The sequence below is a fragment of the Cyprinus carpio genome, chromosome B17, assembly GCF_018340385.1.
Source record: "Cyprinus carpio isolate SPL01 chromosome B17, ASM1834038v1, whole genome shotgun sequence".
NCBI classification, from domain to species: Eukaryota; Metazoa; Chordata; class Actinopteri; order Cypriniformes; family Cyprinidae; genus Cyprinus; species Cyprinus carpio.
The window spans coordinates 24,312,232-24,332,638 of NC_056613.1; the positions used below are offsets into that span (position 1 = coordinate 24,312,232).

The 20,407-nt window shown below is 39.5% G+C and overlaps 3 protein-coding genes and 1 pseudogene across 6 annotated transcripts in view; 1 reads left to right on the top strand and 3 right to left on the bottom strand.

The window, feature by feature from the left end:
* The window catches only part of LOC109087857 (NUMB endocytic adaptor protein), a 590,428-nt gene that overhangs the window by 113,410 nt on the left and 456,611 nt on the right, over positions 1–20,407 (bottom strand). The gene's annotated exons all lie outside the window — the stretch shown is intronic.
* LOC109074451 lies at positions 1,037–4,563 on the bottom strand (annotated as a pseudogene).
* Positions 13,037–14,707, bottom strand: acyp1 (acylphosphatase 1, erythrocyte (common) type). Its single transcript, XM_019090484.2, has 3 exons — positions 14,662–14,707; positions 14,484–14,570; positions 13,037–13,255 (listed from the first exon to the last, which is right to left on the bottom strand). Exons 2-3 carry the CDS (start codon positions 14,562–14,564, stop codon positions 13,040–13,042), a joined length of 297 nt encoding a protein of 98 aa, XP_018946029.2. The 5' UTR covers positions 14,565–14,570; positions 14,662–14,707; the 3' UTR covers positions 13,037–13,039.
* Positions 14,842–18,280, top strand: LOC109074453 (zinc finger C2HC domain-containing protein 1C-like). The gene is made up of 3 exons (XM_019090483.2): positions 14,842–14,978; positions 15,608–17,030; positions 18,009–18,280. Exons 2-3 carry the CDS (start codon positions 15,684–15,686, stop codon positions 18,261–18,263), a joined length of 1,602 nt encoding a protein of 533 aa, XP_018946028.1. The 5' UTR covers positions 14,842–14,978; positions 15,608–15,683; the 3' UTR covers positions 18,264–18,280.

Genomic DNA, 20,407 nt, shown 5'->3' on the forward strand with positions numbered 1-20,407 from the left:
TTATCATAAAATACATCTCCATCAAGATAGCACTGGATGTTTTCATGGAAAACTGTAAACATTTAAGAACAATGTGAAAACACAGTCGAATGATGACACTGAGGTATGCGATAACTCTGATGACTGTATATTAAAGCACAACACGAGTCGATAAACTATTGCCATAGAAAACAAACACAAAACAGCAGTCAATTCCACAGAACTTATAGCACCAGATCAAACAAATATGGAACTGATACATATAATATATAAGTTATATATGTTATATATTTACAGTGCTGGCCAAAATGATTAGAACACTAGTATTTCCAGCAGCTAAAAATGGTTTTAAGTCAGTTATTTCTATCTTTTGCTCTAGTGTGTCAGATGGAAATATCAGTTTACATTTCCAATCATTCATTTGGCCATTAATTGTGATAATGCAGTGAGGTGTTTGTGCTGCACACAGAGATGTGATCTGATCATCATCAGTCTGTCTGGAGTCACATGAAGAAACAGAACAAACTGAGACAGACTCAGTCCAGAAGAACTGTGTCTCCGAGACGCTTCAAGAAATCTTCCTGCAAAGCTCCTGAGAAACTCTGCTCAGGTGCACCGAGGACAAAAGCTGCTTTAAACACAGAGCATGCTCCACCAAATGATGATTTCATTTAGTTTTTGACAGCATCCTCATTTTACAGCATTTTTACACAAGTGCCTAAAAAGCAGGAAGGTTTCTTGTCTTGGAGACACAGTTCTTCTGGATTGAGTCTGTCTCAGTTTGTTCTGTTTCTTCATGTGACTCCAGACACACTGATGATGATCAGATCACTTCTCTGTGTGCAGCACAAACATCTCACTGCATTATTACAATTAATGTCCAAATGAATGAATGTAAATGGATATTTCCTACTGACACACTACAGCAAAGGATAGACTTAAAACCATTTTTTTTTTCCTACTGACACACTACAGCAAAGCATTTTTAGTGAAAATGTTAGTGTTTTTATCTTTTTGTAGATGTCTTTTGATTTATTTTTATATATGGATGTAGTTCATATCTGCTCATAAGATAATTATCCATGCTCTTGTATTTGGGCTACATCAAATGTCTCTGGAAGAAAGTAAACCCCCGTCCCGCACACATTACACGGGTGCAGCCACTGAACAGCTGGCTTCACACCAACATCACACATCTGGACATCATTACACCGCGATATCCAATAGATATTAAGAATGACGTCGTGACATTACATCATCTACGCTTGCATTTATAAGGCAAGAAGGGTGGGAGAGTTGAGGATGTCGACACTAGTTTCTGCTTTGCTCATGCCACCCTTGCAGCCCTCCAGTCCCTCAGCGAGGGAGTCCAGCTCTGGGCAGGCGAAGGTAAATACGGACAGGTAGTTGCTGCAGGTGGGTGTGGATGTGCTCACCACCGGGGTGCTCAAAGGTTCTAGATCATTGACAACAGATTGTAGAGGGTTTCCCAGTCTGTGATGCCCAGCGAGCCGGTCAGGTCGATGTCGGGGACGGAGCGGGCCGTTTCCGCCGAGATCCGGTCGAGAAGCTCGTCCTTGACATCCAGAGAGGGCTCGAGGTCGCACAGACTGACCTCTGCGCTGGAGCACAGCAGGATGTTGGAGTTGCCGGAAATGGCGGTGGACGGTACCATGGGGATCTCCATGTCCTGAGGGCCGTCCTCGGGGAGTTTGCTGGCCGCTTCGGGAGTGGAGAGCGACTGGGGAGACTCTGGAAACAGGCAGTCCAGCTCTTCAGGAAGCTGGCAAAGAGGTTTATGAGTGGCCAGGACATACTCCAGCCTCTCCTTTTCCTTCAGGAGGTTCTCAATTTCAGACTGGAGGGCGGCTTTGTCCTCTTCTAGCTTGTCTGTTTCCTGGAGAAACGCAAAATAAACTGTAAAAAATGATCGTGATTTTAACGGTAAAAAACTGTGAAATGCTAGAGTAAAAACCTGTTAAATGGTTAATAGTAAGTTCCCCTACTATACACAGTGAAAAACTCTAAGAGACATTTCATGTAATTTTACGGTAAAATACCATTTTTGGAAGTATAATTTACAGTGAAAATCATAAATTTAAAATTGGATGTTTTTTCTTTTAAATAACTGTCTCTTCTTAGTTTTTTTCTTATCAGTTATGTTTATTAGGGTTCTATGTTTCATCTAATGTTGTTAAATTAATGTTTATGGCATAATTATAAGTCATATAAGTTGCTGTGGATAAAAGCGTCTGCTAAATGACAAAATGTATATTACTGTTTCATGTGTGTCACCATCATGGTGTTTAGTGTTTAGTGACAATGTGCATCTTCTATATGAAAATATTTACACATATGTATGTTTGTGTGTATATATGTGTATATATATATATATATATATATATATTAGTATTGGATTGCATTACAAAGGTACAAAACAGATTTCAGAACATCAATAGGTTGGTAACATTATATCAGTTAATGAAATATGTTTTTTATTGTTAATTTAAGTTAAATCCATAAACCATAAAAAAAAAGCTGAAAGTTTTTTACGGTAAATTTTACAGAATGTTTTTTACAGTGTAGCTGTAGTCATAGTCAGATCAAGAGGAATTACGCCACAGATCTAAAGGAAAAACATCATTCTCGTGTCGTTCTAAACCTTTCTGGTTCATGGAGGCATGGAACTCAAAATGTTCAGTAAAGCAGAAAAGATCTTATTCTTCTTATTATCTTATTAGATTATTATTAAATGCTCTGCTCACACTAAAAATGGTTCTTTTAGGAACTGTTCACTGAAAGGTTCTTCTGCGGCATCTGTGCAAAAACCTTCTTTTGGAAGCGATTATATTATTGTGTGTGAAGAACAGACCCTCTGTGACTCTACAGTTAAATATGGTGCCTTCAACATCAGTGAATGGAAAATGATGGGTGAATAAAGACTTTTTTCTATTAAAATATATTTTCCTATCCCAGCTCAATATTTAGACCCAACTATAAGCCACTCACCTTAAAATGATTGCTCTGTTTGCAACAGTAAATCTACCAATGTCTGAACCCATCATTATTTGAATTTCTGGAATTACACACCTCACCTTTCACATTTGAGTCTGTTCTCACACGACTTTGGAAGAAACAAAACAGCATGGTATGGATAACTTTTTTAATAGAAGGCTAAACAGAGACAGAATTGGAATGTTCTGGATGAACTGGAGCTTTCGGAATGAAACCCTGTCTGTACTCACTGCCTGGAGGGTGTCGGTGAGTTCTCTCCGTCTGTTGCGACACTTCGCTGCAGCCATTTTATTCCTCTCTCTCCTGATCCTCTTCTTCTCCTCTTCCTCCGGAGAGAGCTAGTCAAAGCCAAGAGGAATTGCACTTATTATCATCTCGAAGAATCCATGCATCCCCTGCAAAAACGCTTGCCTTCTATCGCCAGTTCACCCCAAACGCGTCTTTCCCTGCAATGCGTCTAAAAATAGTCTATTGTTGCAGACTTGCTGTGACCTGAATATAAAGTGGATGCTGCTGGTCTAGGCAGCATGCCAAAGCAAGAGCTGCATCCCCATCCATCCCGCGCACACGCTTCACAGATTCACAAACACGCAGCAAATGCAGCTGTACCTGCTCGCTCTTGCTCTTTCTGGCAGCGCATTTCCCCTTGTTCCCAGCTGCTTTGCTCTTTGCCGGTTCACTGGCTTCAGCTGTACCCAGAGACGGAGACACAGACGCGATGATGGTCGGCTGGACCATCCACTGCAGGTCAGGCGTGCTGGAGATCGCGGTGACCGTCGGAACGAACGAGCCCTGCAGCTGCGATGGAAACGTGTCATTCTGGCGACAGAAACACAACACTGATTCATGTGCGTCTGCATAACCAGGTTTTCATACGTCACTTATTAACATCTTTCGAGTTTATACTGAAGACTCTTTCTTTAAATACGCTCGAGCGTCTAAAAATAGTCTCCTGATCAATATTTAACTTTTGCATTGTCTCTGACGTCAATGCTTACGCAGGGCTGCTGTGGGCTCTCCTCGGTGGATTTATTTTTCTCAATGAACAGCTGCATTTACACCATGTCTCGATGCATTGCAAATGATGCGCGACAAAACATCACGTTCAGCATCAGATAAACAAATGAAGCGCACACGCGCTGCAATAGCGCGCCATTCAAAACCTAAAAGGTTATCTGTTGTATTTTTCAGAATAATACATATTAGAATAAAAAAGTGGCATCCAAAAACAATCATTTGCATGACATATCAGCAGTTGAATCCACATGCACAGACTGCACTGAGAGTGTTCTGTACCTGTGCGCTGCTGTCCATCGGGGCCTCGGTGGGTTTGCTGGAGTCGGGGTCCCCAGCCAGAGAGCAGGAGGAGTCCGGATCAGTCTTCGCTTTGCTCAGAAACATTTCTCCGGCGCGCACGGACGAACTGTTGACTAGATTCCAGCTCTTACGATCCAGATGCCTCGCTTCGTGATGTCTCCAGGTTTATAAACCTGGTCAGTGGCACTCAGCTCCGCGAGCGGCTATTTATAGTGCGCCTGAATTTTATGAATGAAACGGACCGAACCATTCCGCACGCGGGGAGCGCCTGCACAGAACACGCAGAGAAAACCCAGCTTTCTGAGCACACTCGCGCGCGTCATTGCTTAATCCGTATTGAACTGAAATGTCGACTGAAACAGAAGTCACTGTGGCAAAGCCGCGCGCAGTGAGTCGGTAACCCCTGTGAGGACGAAATGTGGTCCGTGCCACATATTCATTCATAAAATTCTGATGGACCCTGATATGCATAACGTTCTTATGAATAATGTATGACTTATGCATATGACGGTGATCATTTCATGCAAACTGCTGCTCACCTAAATATTCCACACTATGCGTTGATAATCTGATCATGTCTTCTGTTGTCATGCTGTATAATTCAGCTCGAGTAGTCTATGTGAGGCAGTGAAAGAAAGACTAAAGGCATATTGGACCAACTCTATACTGCTTTTCAATATAAATATTTTTATGAGTGATTATATATTTTGTTAGTCTGTGTTGTTTACTGTGCCGTCTCTGTCTCCTGACCCCTCCAGTCTCAGCATCTGCACCTGCTCACGCGTCACGCTGTGACGTAACACCGCCAAACAGGAAAATGCCCATATAAGGATAACTACGTGTTGGGATTCCAGTGCTGAGCGTGTGTCTGGACTGAAGCTGCTGCTGCTGCTGCTTCGTGTTTTGTGCAGTGCATTTGCGTTTTCATCTGGAAAGCGCTTTTAGACACGAATGCGCAGATAGCAAAACATAAGCTGCAAAGCTTCCATATCTATCCAGTGTCCAATGTAGAAATAATATGAGTTTTACAGCATGTTTTTCTTTGATTCCCAAAAGCTGGTGTGATGTGTTTATATATATATATATATATATATATAGATGTGTGTGTGTGTGTGTGTGTGTGTGTGTGTGTGCGGTGTGTGTTCATGTTATTCAAAGACCTATTATTGAAGTAACCTTGAACATTCCACAAAATGAGAAAAGCAGATTATTCTCTGTTTAGCAACCAATGATGAGTGAATGCGTAGCCTGTGATGTAAAACTCTAAAGCATCTCTGTTTGGCACAATCGGTGATATTCACATATACCTTTATATATCAACTTATTTCTTAATTACTATTGCAATGATAAAATTCCCACGTTATTGTAGATAAAATATTATCAATGCAGCTTTTTAGACAAAAACATGCAATTTCCATGATTTTTTCTTTGTATTGGTGTGGTAGCCGACTGAGGAGTTTTGACGTCTGAAGGACTTTTTGAGTGATATTTGTGTGGATATTATGTTATTTAAATGTCAGTCTTATGTGAAAACGCTTTCGCTCTGCCGCTCGCGAGCATGTGCTAATATGATCCGTTGGTTAAAGGTGGAATTTTTAAGAATTGAGGTAAAAAATCCAAAAATGACCTACACGCATCAAAAGAATGAGAAGAGATAAGGGCGATGATGTCATTAAAAAAATGTCAAGTTATAGTGCTGCAGAATATCAACCTTAATTAGCATTAGCATTACTAGCCACGGCCCGACAGGTGTCGTAATACCAGTTTCGGCCATGGGAGGCGGTATGCGGGCAACATAACCACCAGCCAACCTGCAATACACGAATAACTCGCACGGCTTGTGGGCGTCCTGGAACCTGATGTCAAGCAACCGCACTCGGAATCACAAATCAAATCCGATAAGAAAAGGAGCCGAAACAGAGTAAACATCGGCACTGCTTTCCATCGCTGGAGACAACTGATGGACTTGAAAGAAATGAGCTTCGACTCCAAACTTGCACCATTTCTTTTGGATTGGTAAGTAAGATGCTGTTAGTATTTCGCTAGAAGTTTGTTTTATATGTTTGCGTATTTTTTCGGGAAGTTATAACATAGAAATGTATCGAAGGCTGTTCGATAAACGTGCTAATGTTAGCAATGGCTAACCGTAGCTGCGTTTGATAGTAAGCTAGCTATAACTTACCCACAGATCCGATCCGTTTTTCACCTGTTATCTACCAAAGCCCGTCTCTACCAAGCTGATGCTAAAATGTAACATTACCTAAGAAGCTTGAAATGTCTTTGATGATAATGAACCCGAGAGAGAGAGAGAGCGAGAGAGAGCGACCCGGCCGCGCGCGCACTCACTCACTATTTCAGAGCGGTCAAGTTTTTGAAAGCGTGTGAAAAGAGTCAATTGCGTGTGTCTCACGGTGAATGCTTGAGAATTGGCAGCTCTGGTTACGTTGGTTGGTGCTAGCTTCGTCAACATCAGCTGTCTGATGTTGACCAATGATGTTGACAGAATGCTGTCTGTCAAATTAATTTAATGTGTAATTTAATGTAATGTGTATATACAATTCAAAATGTAATATGGAACAAAACGAATATGAAACATATTCACTGGTAAAGGTGAAGGGGAGTAGCTTGAAGATGTCATGTTTCAAAATCACTTGACATCACCCAACGGTTCCTCTGGAGGCAAAACGTCCTCTTAGGCTTCGGCTATGGCTCTAGGGTTATTGTGAAGGTAGGGGCGGAGCATAGAGACTATGCCGTTTCTCGTTTGTTACTCTAGAGTAGACCAATTCACTTTATTGAGGCATACTGCCCCCATCTGGTATGGAATGTGGAGTATGACTTGATTTTTTTTCCAGACATTACACATGGCTCCTTTAAGAGACACCTGCAGATATAAATGTAAATTATAGAATTCATTTCGAACTTTAGCGTTTTTTTTTTTTTTTTTTTTTTTTTTGACTCCTGCATTAAGTGAAGCACAGCCCTGTGAGTCTACTACAACCTGAGAACAGGAAAATTTAATTTGCATAAGGGGTATATTATTAGATATAACCCCCCCCCCCCCCCCCCCCCCCCCCCCCCCCCCCCCCCCCCCCCCCCCCCCAAAAAAATAAATAAATAAATAAAATAAAATAAAATAAAGATAAAACACTGGATCCATCAGGGTTGAATAACTGAATCAGAATTGAAGAACTTGTCTTTCGATTCATGAGTAGGAATCTGAATGGAATTGACCAAAAACACACAAGAGGTTGAACTAGAAAGACAGAAAGAAATGAATGTATTAGAAAAGGCATGTAGGCCTAATTTTAAAAAATCTAAATGACTATGCTTCCAAATACATAAGGTGAGGTTTATAATAAATGATTGTATTTAATATGGCACTTATTGCTAGATATTGCTTCCGGAAGAAGCCATCTCCATTCTGCTTCAATGACTACCGTCCAGTTGCACTTACTCCTATTCTCATGAAGTGCTTTGAACAGCTAGTCATGCAACACATCAAGTCTGCTCACCCCCCCCCCCTGGACCCCTTCCAGTTTGCATATCGGTCCAACCGCTCGACCGATGATGCCATCACTACTGCCATCCACTCAGCACTCACACATCTAGACAAAAAGGACTAAAACGTCAGAATGCTGGTCATAGACTTCAGTTCAGCATTTTCAGCATTCAACACAATCATCCCTCAACAGCTCATTCACAAACTGGTCCAGCTGGGGCTCAACACTTCGCTGTGCAACTGGCTGTTGGACTTTCTGACTGGAAGACCTCAGGCAGTACGTGTCGGCAGTAACACATCCAGCACCATCACACTGAACACTGGGGCCCCCCAAGGATGTGTGCTGAGCCCCCTCCTCTTCACTCTGCTGACCCACGACTGCACATCGTCACACAACTCCAACCGCTTTATTAAGTTTGCGGATGACACGACTGTGGTGGGTCTCATTAGTAACAGAGACGAGACAAACTACAGGAGCGAGGTGAGCCGCCTGGCCGGGGTGGAACAGTGATAACAATCTCTCTCTGAACGTGGAGAAGACGAAGGAGATTGTTGTTGACTTCAGGAGAGCGCACACTCAGCATGTTCCTCTGACCATCAACGGTGCGACTGTGGAGAGAGTGAGCAGCACCAAGTTCCTGGGTGTGCACATCACAGAGGACCTCTCCTGGACCAACAACACCGCAGCACTGGCCAAGAAATCACAACAGCATCTCTAATTCCTCCGCAAACTGAGGAGAGCCAGAGCCCCGGCCCCCATCATGTGCACCTTCTACAGAGGCACCATCGAGAGCATTCTGACGAGCTGCATCACTGTGGTATGGTGCCTACAACAGGTCCTGCCAGAAGACTCTTCAACGCATAGTGAGAGCAGCTGAAAAGATCGTTGGTGTCTCTCTCCCCTCCCTCCAGGACATTTACGGAACCCGTCTCACTCGCAAAGCCCTCTGCATTGCAGGTGATCCCACTCACCCGTCACACAGCTTCTTCAGCCTGCTGCCATCAGGGAGGAGACTGCGGAGTCTCCAGGCCAGAAGGACAGCTTCATCCATCAGGCTGTCAGGAAGCTGAACCGACCTTGCCCCCCTCCCCCTCTTTCTCCCCATGCACCACTGAACTCTGAACTTCAGTCCCCCCCCCCAGCTCCCACTAACACACTGTGATCTGCACCAGACACTTTGTACAGCATTGGTCTGCTCACTACCTCATTCAGCAGTTAACTGACCTCATTCAACTACCTCTTCTCTCAGTTTAAATAAAGAACTGCTCTCTGAGATTTTTGACACTTCAATCAGACTGAATAAGCTCTTTTGCACTACAATCATTATATCTGCACTGTTTACTTCACTGGTTTGCACTCTATGTTCCATGTGCCTTGTGCTGCTTTACTTATCTTTCTCTTTACATGACCTATTTGTATTTTATATTTTGTTATTTGTATTTTTTTTTTTGTGTTATTTTTTTCTGTTTGTGTTATGTGTATGAGAGTAGGGTATTTTAGTTTCTCTGTATGTATGTACTGTACATGTGGAAGAATTGACTATAAAGCAGACTTGACTATCTCCAGATGAACCCTTACTGGACTGAAGCAGCTCAGCTTTACTTGATTCTCCATCAATCATGTTTTAGAGTCTCAAATCTGATCATCAGGATCTTTTGAGGAGCGTTTGTTTCCAGAAGCTTTACTTTCAATGTTCCTCAGCGGAGGAATGATCTTCACAAGCCTCCAGAACATCTCACATCTTCTGAGGAGCCTTTATTTCTTCATCTCTCAATCACTGCATTATATGTTTGGATCATTTACATCTCATCTTACTGAGACACATTACTGGAGATATAGAGTGACAACTGATATTTAGATCATGTAGGCCTATCTGCTGTAGCCTACTGTTATGAAGTTCTCATCAATTTACATAAGCTATCAGAATTTCATCTCTTTTTGGCCATATAAATATCGGTATATATTTATGCTCAGTTTGGGCCTCTGAATAAAAAGGAGTTTTTTTTTCCTCCTCGAGAATGAGCTCCTTTTTATTCTTCTTTGACGACTTCTTTTTTATTTTTTAGACTTTGTCTGAAGTTTTAATAAATTGTTCCATTTAAAAACAAACCAACAAACAAACATACGTAACATAAATAATAAATAGATTTCTCTGACTCTTCATATGTCAGTCTTTGCAGGGTGATAAAGAATACATGATGTAACTTTTGTCCCTCCAGCGGTTAAAAACAGACCTGCATGCTTCTAGCGGAGGAACATTGCACTGGTTGTGCTTCAGCTCTTCCCAACGTGTCCATATGGGTGGTTGGGCCTTAAAAAAAAGCTCCTGTAGAAAGTAAGCGTCCCGTCTAGGCTTTGGAAGGAGACTAGGGGGTGGGGAACACTCATTTCCTGGAATGTTTGGCTCTTTCACAATACATCCATTCATTCTGGAGTCTTGGTTCTGGGAGAATACCAGACACGCTGCTCGATGTACACATGAAACACGGCACAAGAGCAAAGAATTATGCAGAAGCATGTTTTATGGACAGTGCCACATCATGATGTACCTTCAGCCAGAATCTAAATTTGATTTCCTCAAGAGGGGAAATAGGCCTGCAAAGATCCAGGCCTCTATTGACGAGCTTGGATTTGTGGATGCAGTGGGAGAATTTGGGCTGCTTATTTCTAAACAATGCTATACTGCTGAAATATGCACACAACTTAACATAAACACATGGTTGTATGGTAGCCAAGCTTCCAATGCTTTTAAAGGAGTGGTTCACCCAAACATGAAAATTTGCTGAAAATGATGAGTTTGTTTCTTCATCAGGTTTGTAGAAATGTAGCATTGCATCAGTGTCTCAGCAATGGATGCTCTGCAGTGAATGGGTGCCATCAGAATGAGAGTCCAAAGAGATGATAAAAACTTAAAAATATTACAATGATCTACAGTACTTCAGTTAACATTTAATCAATGTTTGTAAGAAACTGAACACCATTGTTTCTGGTCAAAATATGAGTCCATAATCCATACCAAGTGCATCTCCTGTTGTCTCTCACATCAAAATCCACACACATATTTATTAAGAGCTGTTTCTCTCCTGATTCATAAGAGACAACTTTTTCACTGGTGGAAGCAATATATATATATATATATAATATTTATGGGACTCATACTTTTTCTTTAAACAACCAACACTTAAACGTAATAATAATTTGCCAAAAATTAGGGACGTCAATCTTGACAAACAAAAAGCAGGCAGATGTCTTCTCCCAGCACCTGTATAACATTGTCCACTAACCAGGAGGGATGTGACAGAGTGATAAAAGCTGCAGTATCTCCTCTGTTTAAAGGGGTTTTCACACTGACAGCATTTTCAGTATAGGTGATTTTCCAATATACTGTACATCTACAGCAGATGTTGGCAATGCAACCAAGCAGTGTTGATGTGATGCAGCAAATCAGCGACCTCTAGTGATAAATCACTGTCAGAGTTTGTTCTTAACTGACTTTAAGTGATGAGTGCGAAAGTCAGAAACAAATCACTGTGAGCCACCATTTGCCAAAATAAAGTTCATTTTCAGCCCTGTAATTCCCGGCTATTACTTTCTGTTTAATTATTTATAAAAACATATTTCTGACACATATTACTATAAAAAAGTATCTTTTTTTTTCTTTCTTTTTTTGTGGTGGGCAAGTGAAAATATTGGTATGGTAAGTAAAAACCCAGTCAAGGGCTGGCAGAAACAATCCTTGTTGAGCCCCAATGCACTTCTTTTTTTGTCATTGTTAGTAGTTTTTAATTGTTTGTTAGTTTTAGCTTTCACTGTAGGACATCTCATTAATATAGAAATGCACTTCTTTTTTTGTCATTGTTAGTAGTTTTTGTTTGTTTGTTAGTTTTAGTTTTTTTTGTTATTTATTGTATTTTGCTTTAATTAATGTAAATATCATTTTTGTTTGATTGTAATTTTGTATATTTTTTATTATTTATTTGCAGACAACACCTACTTTACAAGTTTGTGTGGTGGACATAATTTTTGAAGTTTGTTTTTTTTTTTTGTTATACAAGTTTGTTTGATTTTTTTGATAGTATTTATACATTTTTCTTCCTCTACTATTTATACATTTTTCTTTTGCTGATATTAAACTACTATATATATATATAGTCGTGGATACTCCAGAATGGGAGTGGCAGATGAAACAATCCTTGTTGCCAGAAAATTAACCCAAAAAAAACTTTGCACTTCATTTTTTTTGTCAGATGTTAGTAGGCTTTTTAATTGTTAGAATTTGTTAGTTTTGAGCTTTCACTGTATGGTGGAAACGCGGGCAGCTGTTGTTTTTTGATTTTTTTTTAGTTTTTGCTTTATTTGTATGGTATTTTTAGTTAATGTATTATTTTTATGATTTTACTTTTTTGTTTGTTTTTGCTTTAAATTTGTTTTTTATTTTTTTTTTAGTTTTTTTAAAAATATTATGGGAGTACTTTACTAGTGAAATAATGTAAAGTCATACCACCTTTTATTCCAGAGAAGTTCAGGTGAGCGCTACCATCACCTGTCATGCCATAATGTCCGCATGTGTGGGGTGCCCAGGCTCACTAAAAACACATCTGATAAAGAATGGTACCAAAACACCCTCCAACAGCAACTTCTTCCAACAACCCAACAAATGTTTTTCTCATTTTTACTTATACAAGTTTGTGTGTCGGGGTGTGTTGCAATTTTTGGGCCCATGGCCTTTTTTTTTTTTGAAAGGCGACACAAACAAAAACCCACTAATTCCAAACTCTATTATGAAAGAATTATATAGGATTTATCTTTTGCTGATATTGCAACTATGCCAACACTGCAAATATGATATAATATGTATTGTCGATATATATATATATAAACACCACCATCTAAATATAGCTGCACTTTCTGAAAACTAATAAAAAACACAAAACTTTTGGCCACGACTGAATGATAGCTAAAAAACCACTATTAATATACTGATAATGAAACACAATAATGTGTGAATGAAAGCTAAGCCATGATAAAACAGAAATCCATTAAAGAAACAGGAGTGAACATGGACACTGAGTTTATATTGTATATTATTTGTTACATCAGGGTGGATAAGGAGATGCACCTGCAGGACATGCTTTTTCCTCATATTTATCAGTAACAGACCATAGGTCAAAAGGAAAATAAATAAGTAGTACATGTTAATAAATACTAATTGAGCTGTTCTGTCATTAACGAGCCACTCTGAAATCCTTAAAGTCCAGTTTGTCGATGGGCCGCTCGTTCTTGAACTCTGCTTTGGCGATTCGTGACTGAGGGCTGCCGCTGGTTTGCAGCCACTGCTGCATCTGCTGGACTTTAGAGACCGGACCCTGCAGCTGCCCTCGAACCGTCCCGGCATCAGTGTTCTGCACCCAGCCCACCAGACCCAGCTGCTTTCCTTCTGACTGAAACACACACACACACACACACACACACACAGACGGACCCATCAACAGCACTGCATACACTAGAAGACACTGACTTACATCACATAAAAAAATTATCATTTAAGAATATAAAAATTAACAAAAAGTCAGGCCTTATAATAAACACTGATTAAACAGTATCAATAAAAGCACAGAAACAAATTTTGACAAACACATGAAGAGCATAAAAGAGGGTGAAGTCAACATGAAACATCTTTAGTTAGCCATTTATGTCCATAATATGATTTTTTTCTGAGTATAGCAGCACATTCAATGAGGAAAACAGGAAAAATGGGACTTACTAAACTAAAACTTTAATTTCATTTAAAATAAATAAATGTTAAGTGAAATACAATAAAACATTTTTTTTAAAAAAAAAAAACTTGAATAACTAAAACGGAAATAAAAAATTAATCAAAAACAGACATGAAAAAATATTCAAAAATGACAAAAACTAATTACTTTAGTTTAAAAAGTCATTTTAAAATTACTAAAACTATAATGTTATCTCAAAGACACTAAAGTAACACTGGAAAATAAATACCTGAAAGTGTATTAAAGTAAATAGGGTCCCTTATGATTTCATGTTGATTTATGATGTGAATTGTGTTGTAAAGGAATGTTGATCTGTGTTCACAGCACAAGATAATTTTGAAGAAATGTCTGTTTAGGACAGGTTGTGCGTTTTTGTTTTGTAATTCTATGTAACTCATTAATTGCAATAATTGTTGGCCACAACAACAGTCTAATATATATATATTTGTTTGTTTTTTTACTGTTTAATCTTTGCTTAAAAGCCATTAAATTGAATAAACTACAGCAGTCAACGTTTGAAGTGCATCAAAACCTTTCACCAAAGTGGTCCTAAAACCTAAATGCGTTCATGCGTAACTTTTCTGATGCACTTCAGATGCTGACTGTGTGTTAGAAACATAGACAGATGGGTGACTTTAGATAGTAATTCATGTTTTAAACTCTTCATGTCTGACTGTGTGTTCAGCGACACATATCTCATGGGCAGTAACAGTGAAAACAGTCAGTAGTTTTTATTATAGCCAAGACTTTAATGTTTTTGTCCACACATTTATGACTTTCGCAGACCCTTTCATCCGCAGCTCTGTGTCTGTTCATGCTGTGTGTGATCACAGAGACAGGAACACCTCTAATGTAGAAATCATGTGACACACACACGGCCTGGGGTCTTTACCTGTGTGTATTTCCGGAAGAACACACCCTGCACCCTCCCGAACACCTCATAGTCTACAGACAGCAGCTCCTCGGAGGACATGACCACCTGAAACACAGAACACACGCGCTTCATCTGAACATGCGCACGTGTGACTGACATGTGTTCTAAGAGATGCACACTGTGTGACGTACGTTACCGGTGGATGGACGATGATAAAAGGCTTTCTGGTTTCTGAAATCCGCGGTCAAATCGACTTTATTGGCGTGTCACATGTGAAGTAGCGACTGTTTTGTTTATGAAGCGGCACTGGCGCAGCAGCGTCATCATCATCATCACCACCACCACGCGTCGGTCATCCGGGTTACGGCGTGACGTCTGACGCAACTGGGCCGGGAAGTTTGATTTATCTTGTTTCTAAGCAACCAGTGTAAACACAACCCTTCACATCTACTGGAAACATACATTATCGAGTTCATTAAACCGGAGACGATCATCAAAGAGAGCGACAGAAGGGTGAGTATGAAGCTGAATAAATATAAATAAACCATCTATAGTCTAATATCCAGGTGCTTATGAAAATGTGCCAATAGGTAAAACTTTCAACAAATAGATGTCAGCATACTTTACCCCGTTGATTAATAATAACAGTACATTAAAACAGTTGTTTTGTAGCCTACAATTAATGTAAAATCTTTATTTAATTAACTCTGGTCTAATTTGCATAACACTATAAAGCCAGTTTCAAAAATTCTTGTTTGATTCTGTTTACATATTAGAATTAAACTTTGGGATTTCTGTTGTTATCACTCCATAAATCGGAAAATATTGTTTAAATTGTTGTTTTTTTTTTTATTTTTTTAATGAAAATAAAAAAATTAAATATTTACTTTTTGATTTTTTATTTTTATTTTTCTATTTTTTTGTGTTATGGAAGGAATAAAGTTTAAAATTTATGAAAAAATAAATAAATAAATAAATAAAGATTTTGCCTGTAATGTCTTACTTTTAAAGCATGAGAGCAGCTTTTCCAAAACCAGTGGCTGTGTGATGTAAAGACATGCTAAATAGAAGAAACAAGAGAAAGAAAGAATTACAGTTGTGCTATTCTTAAAGAAATGTCTGTGTGTTAAATCGGTCCACAGGTTGACGACGTTGTTATTATACGATCACCTCCTGCTGAAGCTGTGTGCGTGACTGTCACTGATATTCACTCACTGCATGAACATGCAAGCGATGCCACACCAGCGATTCACACAGCATTTCTGTGAAGAAGAGACCGTATCAACAAGACTTCCTTACCTGCACAGAGAGGGCATGAGCGGACAGCGCAGTCCCACAGGAACTCACCACAGCTCCAGACCGCATGCTCTAGAAAACCAAGAGGGAGCGACCAGCTCGACGAGAGAGAGACAACAACCCTGGCAACATCCAGACAACATCCACAGGAAGAAACACATGCATCTGGAGGAGCGCAGTGGATACGTCCCTTCACGGAGAGCATCGGACAATATATTCCCTCTGAAACCAGTCCTTCACAAGAGAGCGTACAGCCTGAGTAACGTCACGAAACCAGAACATCACGAGAGACTTTCCTCGTGTTCAACTAACAGACACCAGCAGAAGGTGGTAAGGAAACTAGACGCTCTTAATTCAGACTATGTGACAGGGAGAACAAATCAGAGAAAGAGCGACGTGGATCGTGAACAGAGGCTTGAGAAACAAACGTGGCTGTCGAAGCACGTCCACTCTGAGGAGGTGATGCTCCAGGAGAAGATCTCCAAAGTAGAGGAGGCTCTGAGAAGAGTCCAGAAAGAGAGGAAGGACCGTGCAAAGAGAGATGAGAGGGATAAAAGATATTCGGAAAAGCTAAAGGAGGACAACAGGTTCTGTAGCAATGCATACGGAGACTGGGATGAGGAAAGGGAGAGATATCACAGGGAATTCAGAGATGATATGGAAAGATGGGAGGAGTGGGAGCGAGGGATAAATGGTGGCCAGGGGGACAGGAGACGACCTTTGACCTTGGAGATGATAAAGGCTCACAAGCTGGAGGAAATGAGAGAGTGGGATGAGTATGAGCACACTGCAAAACACAGGAGCAGGGAAATGAGTACCGGGCGAAGAGAGAGAAACATGGGATGGGACAATGTCGGAAGAAGAAGGGAAACGCAGAACCACAGTGAAGACGTGAGAAAACCCAATCTATCTGACTCTGTGAGAAGAGACAGATCTCACCTGCAGCATGAGAGGAGAGAAAATAAAGACGGGTTATATCGGCTCACATCGAAACTCATGAAGGAGGCCATCCCGGAGAGAAACGCCAGACGGAGAGGACCGCGCCTGCAGCAGGTGGAGCTCAGTCTGGAGGAGGATCCGCACGCTGCGCACCAGCTGATCCCGTGTGACGTGTGCCACCGATGCTTCGCACGAGACCGTCTGGAGACGCACATGAGGGTGTGTGAGAACAAGCGGCCTCAGCGCAAGATCTTCGACATGTCACAGTGCAGGGCCAGAGGAACGGACCTCGAGGAGTTCATGAAAACCAACGGCAGGAGCAAAACACCAGTAAGAGCTTTACTGTTTACTCATTAAATCCTACTGTAACATATCTGAGACACATTTGTGTCACACACACAGAGTCAAAGCTCTTTTAGCTGGAGCTTCTGGTGTCAGATCTTGAGTGATTTTGATCAAGTAAAGGTCAGAATAACTGCAGTAATATCTCCAGATGAACTCTTACTGGACTGAAGCAGCTCAGCTTTACTTGATTCTCCATCAGTCATGGTTTTAGAGTCTCAAATCTGATCCTCAGGATCTTTTGAGGAGCGTTTGTTTGTTCATCTCTGAATTATTGGAGATATAGAGTGACGACTGATATTTAGGCCTATATATTTTTATGTCAGTATCTGCTCTACTGTTATAAAGATCTCATTTATTTACAGTACAAGCATCAGAAGTTCATCATATAAATATCAACATTTGCACTAAATTGCATATTATTTCTCATTCTGAGTCTCTAAATAAAATTGAGCTGTTTTTGCTTCATATTCTCACTTTATCAGACTATATGAGCCATAAGAGCCTGATGGATCAAATATGATAGAGGCCTGCTCAACATAAAAAAAAAATGCATTTGTTGAATATATTTTGCCTAAAAGTTCAAAACATGATTCCGTCAAAAAAAAAAAAAAAAAAAAAAAAATAATACTGTTATTTCATAGCCTATGTTAAATTCATAAGCTCCATAAAAAAAATACAAAATAAATAAAACACACCATAAAATTATCAACAAGTACTCAATATGATTTGCACTCTAAAAAGTTCTTCTTAAGTCATATGATAGTGTGAGGAGTTAAATTTAATTGCAATCTGACTGTACATTCATATATATTTTAACATTGATCGTGGAAAAATATCTCAATTTTGTTATTTGCCATCTGCAAAGGCTGATCTGTGTTTTGTTTAGCTGTGGTAGTCTTCATAACAATGCTTTTCTGTGCACTATCCGTGTCTTTACTGATGTCTTACTGTTTTTATCCGCAGCCTAAGAAGAATAATTGGCGTCAGAGACACGAGGCCTTCATTCAAACCATGCGTCAGGGTCGAGGAAGTGTGCCGCCACAGTCAGCCTCAAACCTGAACTCAGAATATGTTAGCTGCCCTCACTGTGGCCGCAGATTTGCCCCAGGGCCGGCAGAGAGACACATCCCAAAGTGCCAGAACATCAGGAGCAGACCACCACCTCCCAAACAACCGCACAGCAGCAGCGCCACCACCAGGAGGAAGATCACGCAGTGACTTGTGTGGTCAGATGTCATGTGCTGCTATGATGTTTGCTTAATCTAAAATGTGTGTGTGTGTGTGTGTGTGTGTGTGTGTGTGTGTGTGAACCATTGCGACCATTTAAGTTGATTTTATTAATTTTGGAAAAATTCAAACACAAAGCAAAACACAAACTCAGAAGTATGTGGATATAATGATGGGAAATTAGTTCATTTTCAGTAATTCTCCTGAAACTAAATGTTACTGACAGCGAACTGATTTCTCACATTAAAACATCCAGAGTTTATGTTTTCATATCGTTCCTTTGTTGTGCAATTACAAATTACGATCTGTCATTAGAGCTTTTACTGCAGTGCCACTAACCTACAGTTTAAGAGGTCATATAATAGGTTATTATTTCATTAATTTCCCTCTCAATTTCCCCAGCAGAAACAAACACTATAGGACCTTTAACCCTGTGAACTAATTCTATGTTTGCGGCTCACGAAATGCATTTATGTCCCCTGCATAGAGACCACTGGCTTTCAGTGGATTTCACATCCCTACTGTGTCTTTAAACGTATACGTAACACTTAAAGGTTCAATTTTTGAGATGTTAATGTAATGTTAATTTATGAATATGCCTTTTTTTTTTTAATACATGTGTGTTCATAATACATTGTTGTGATGTTTGTTAATTACTATTTCTGTTAATTTAGTTGTTCTCCGTGGTTGTATAACACAGCGGTCACCATCAATGATGTAATGATATAACGGAAGAAATCAGTAAAGAAATGTTTTCAGTAAGCAGACACTGAAGTGTTCATTGAATCACACAATTATGTATTCTCTTTTAAATCATTAGTCAAGTTATTCAGCCATGCTAAAAATGATGCAAGGTACACAACAGGCCCATGATTATTGTGAATAATAGCACTGTGTGCTTTGATATCAGTGCAGTTTCTTCACATGATGAATCCTCTTATAGGGAAATAGTGTTGTTATGATATTATCTAAAAGTTCCACAATTAACAAACAAGAAATATTCATTGTGTAAGTGAGTTAATATTCACATTGCACTATAATTAAAATCAATTAGCTGATTTTCCGTTCCCACAGTGTAACAGATACCTTAAAAAATGAAGTTTCTGTAACGTGTGTGTGTTCTTTTATTAATGTATAGTGCTTGTTTTGTGTGTTAGCCTATTGGGCAGGGTGTGCCTTAATTGCTGCATAATACAAGTATAGTATTATATAAATATAATGATCCATTCAGTTAATTAAAAATAAACCTACACTATAAAACTGACCAGAGATCGGTTAAAACCAGAAGCAGTTAATAAAATGGGATTGAATACATAAATGATATCTGTCTTATTGAACATATTTAATTATTGCAGGTTTGTATAATATTCTGAGATTGCATTTGACAGTTTTTTTTTTTTTTTTTTGAGGAATACTCACTCCCGATTTCTTTCAACATGGCAACACGAGAGCTGTCAGTCAAGACATGAGAAAACACAGTAAATGGAGATAATTTTTTTTAAAAAATAACTCTGATATTTCCTTCTAAATTAAAAAGTAATGCCTTAAAGTGCATCATCCGATTATTTAAATTGCACTTTTTCTTTTTTGGAATTTTCAGTGTGAACTACTACAAAACTTCATAATAGTGCATTAGTACGCGATTTGGGATGCACCCTATACTAAAAAATTCATAATAGTGCATTAGTACGCGATTTGAGATGCACCCTATACTAAAAAAAATTCATAATAGTGCATTAGTACGCGATTTTAGATGCACCCTATACTAAAAAATTCCTAATAGTGCATTAGTAACGTGATTTAAGATGCACCATCTTATACTAATTAATAAAAATTCATAATAGTGCATAAGTACGCGATTTTGGGATGCACCCTATACTAAATAAATTCATAATAGTGCATAAGTACGCGATTTGGGATGCACCCTATACTAAATAAATTCATAATAGTGCATAAGTACGCGATTGGGATGCCCATATACTAAATAATTTCATAATAGTGTATAAGTACGCGATTGGGATGCACCCTATACTAAAAAAAATTCATAATAGTGCATTAAGTGTACGTGATTTGGGATGCACCCTATACTAAATAAATTCATAATAGTGCATAAGTACGCGATTTGAGATGCACCC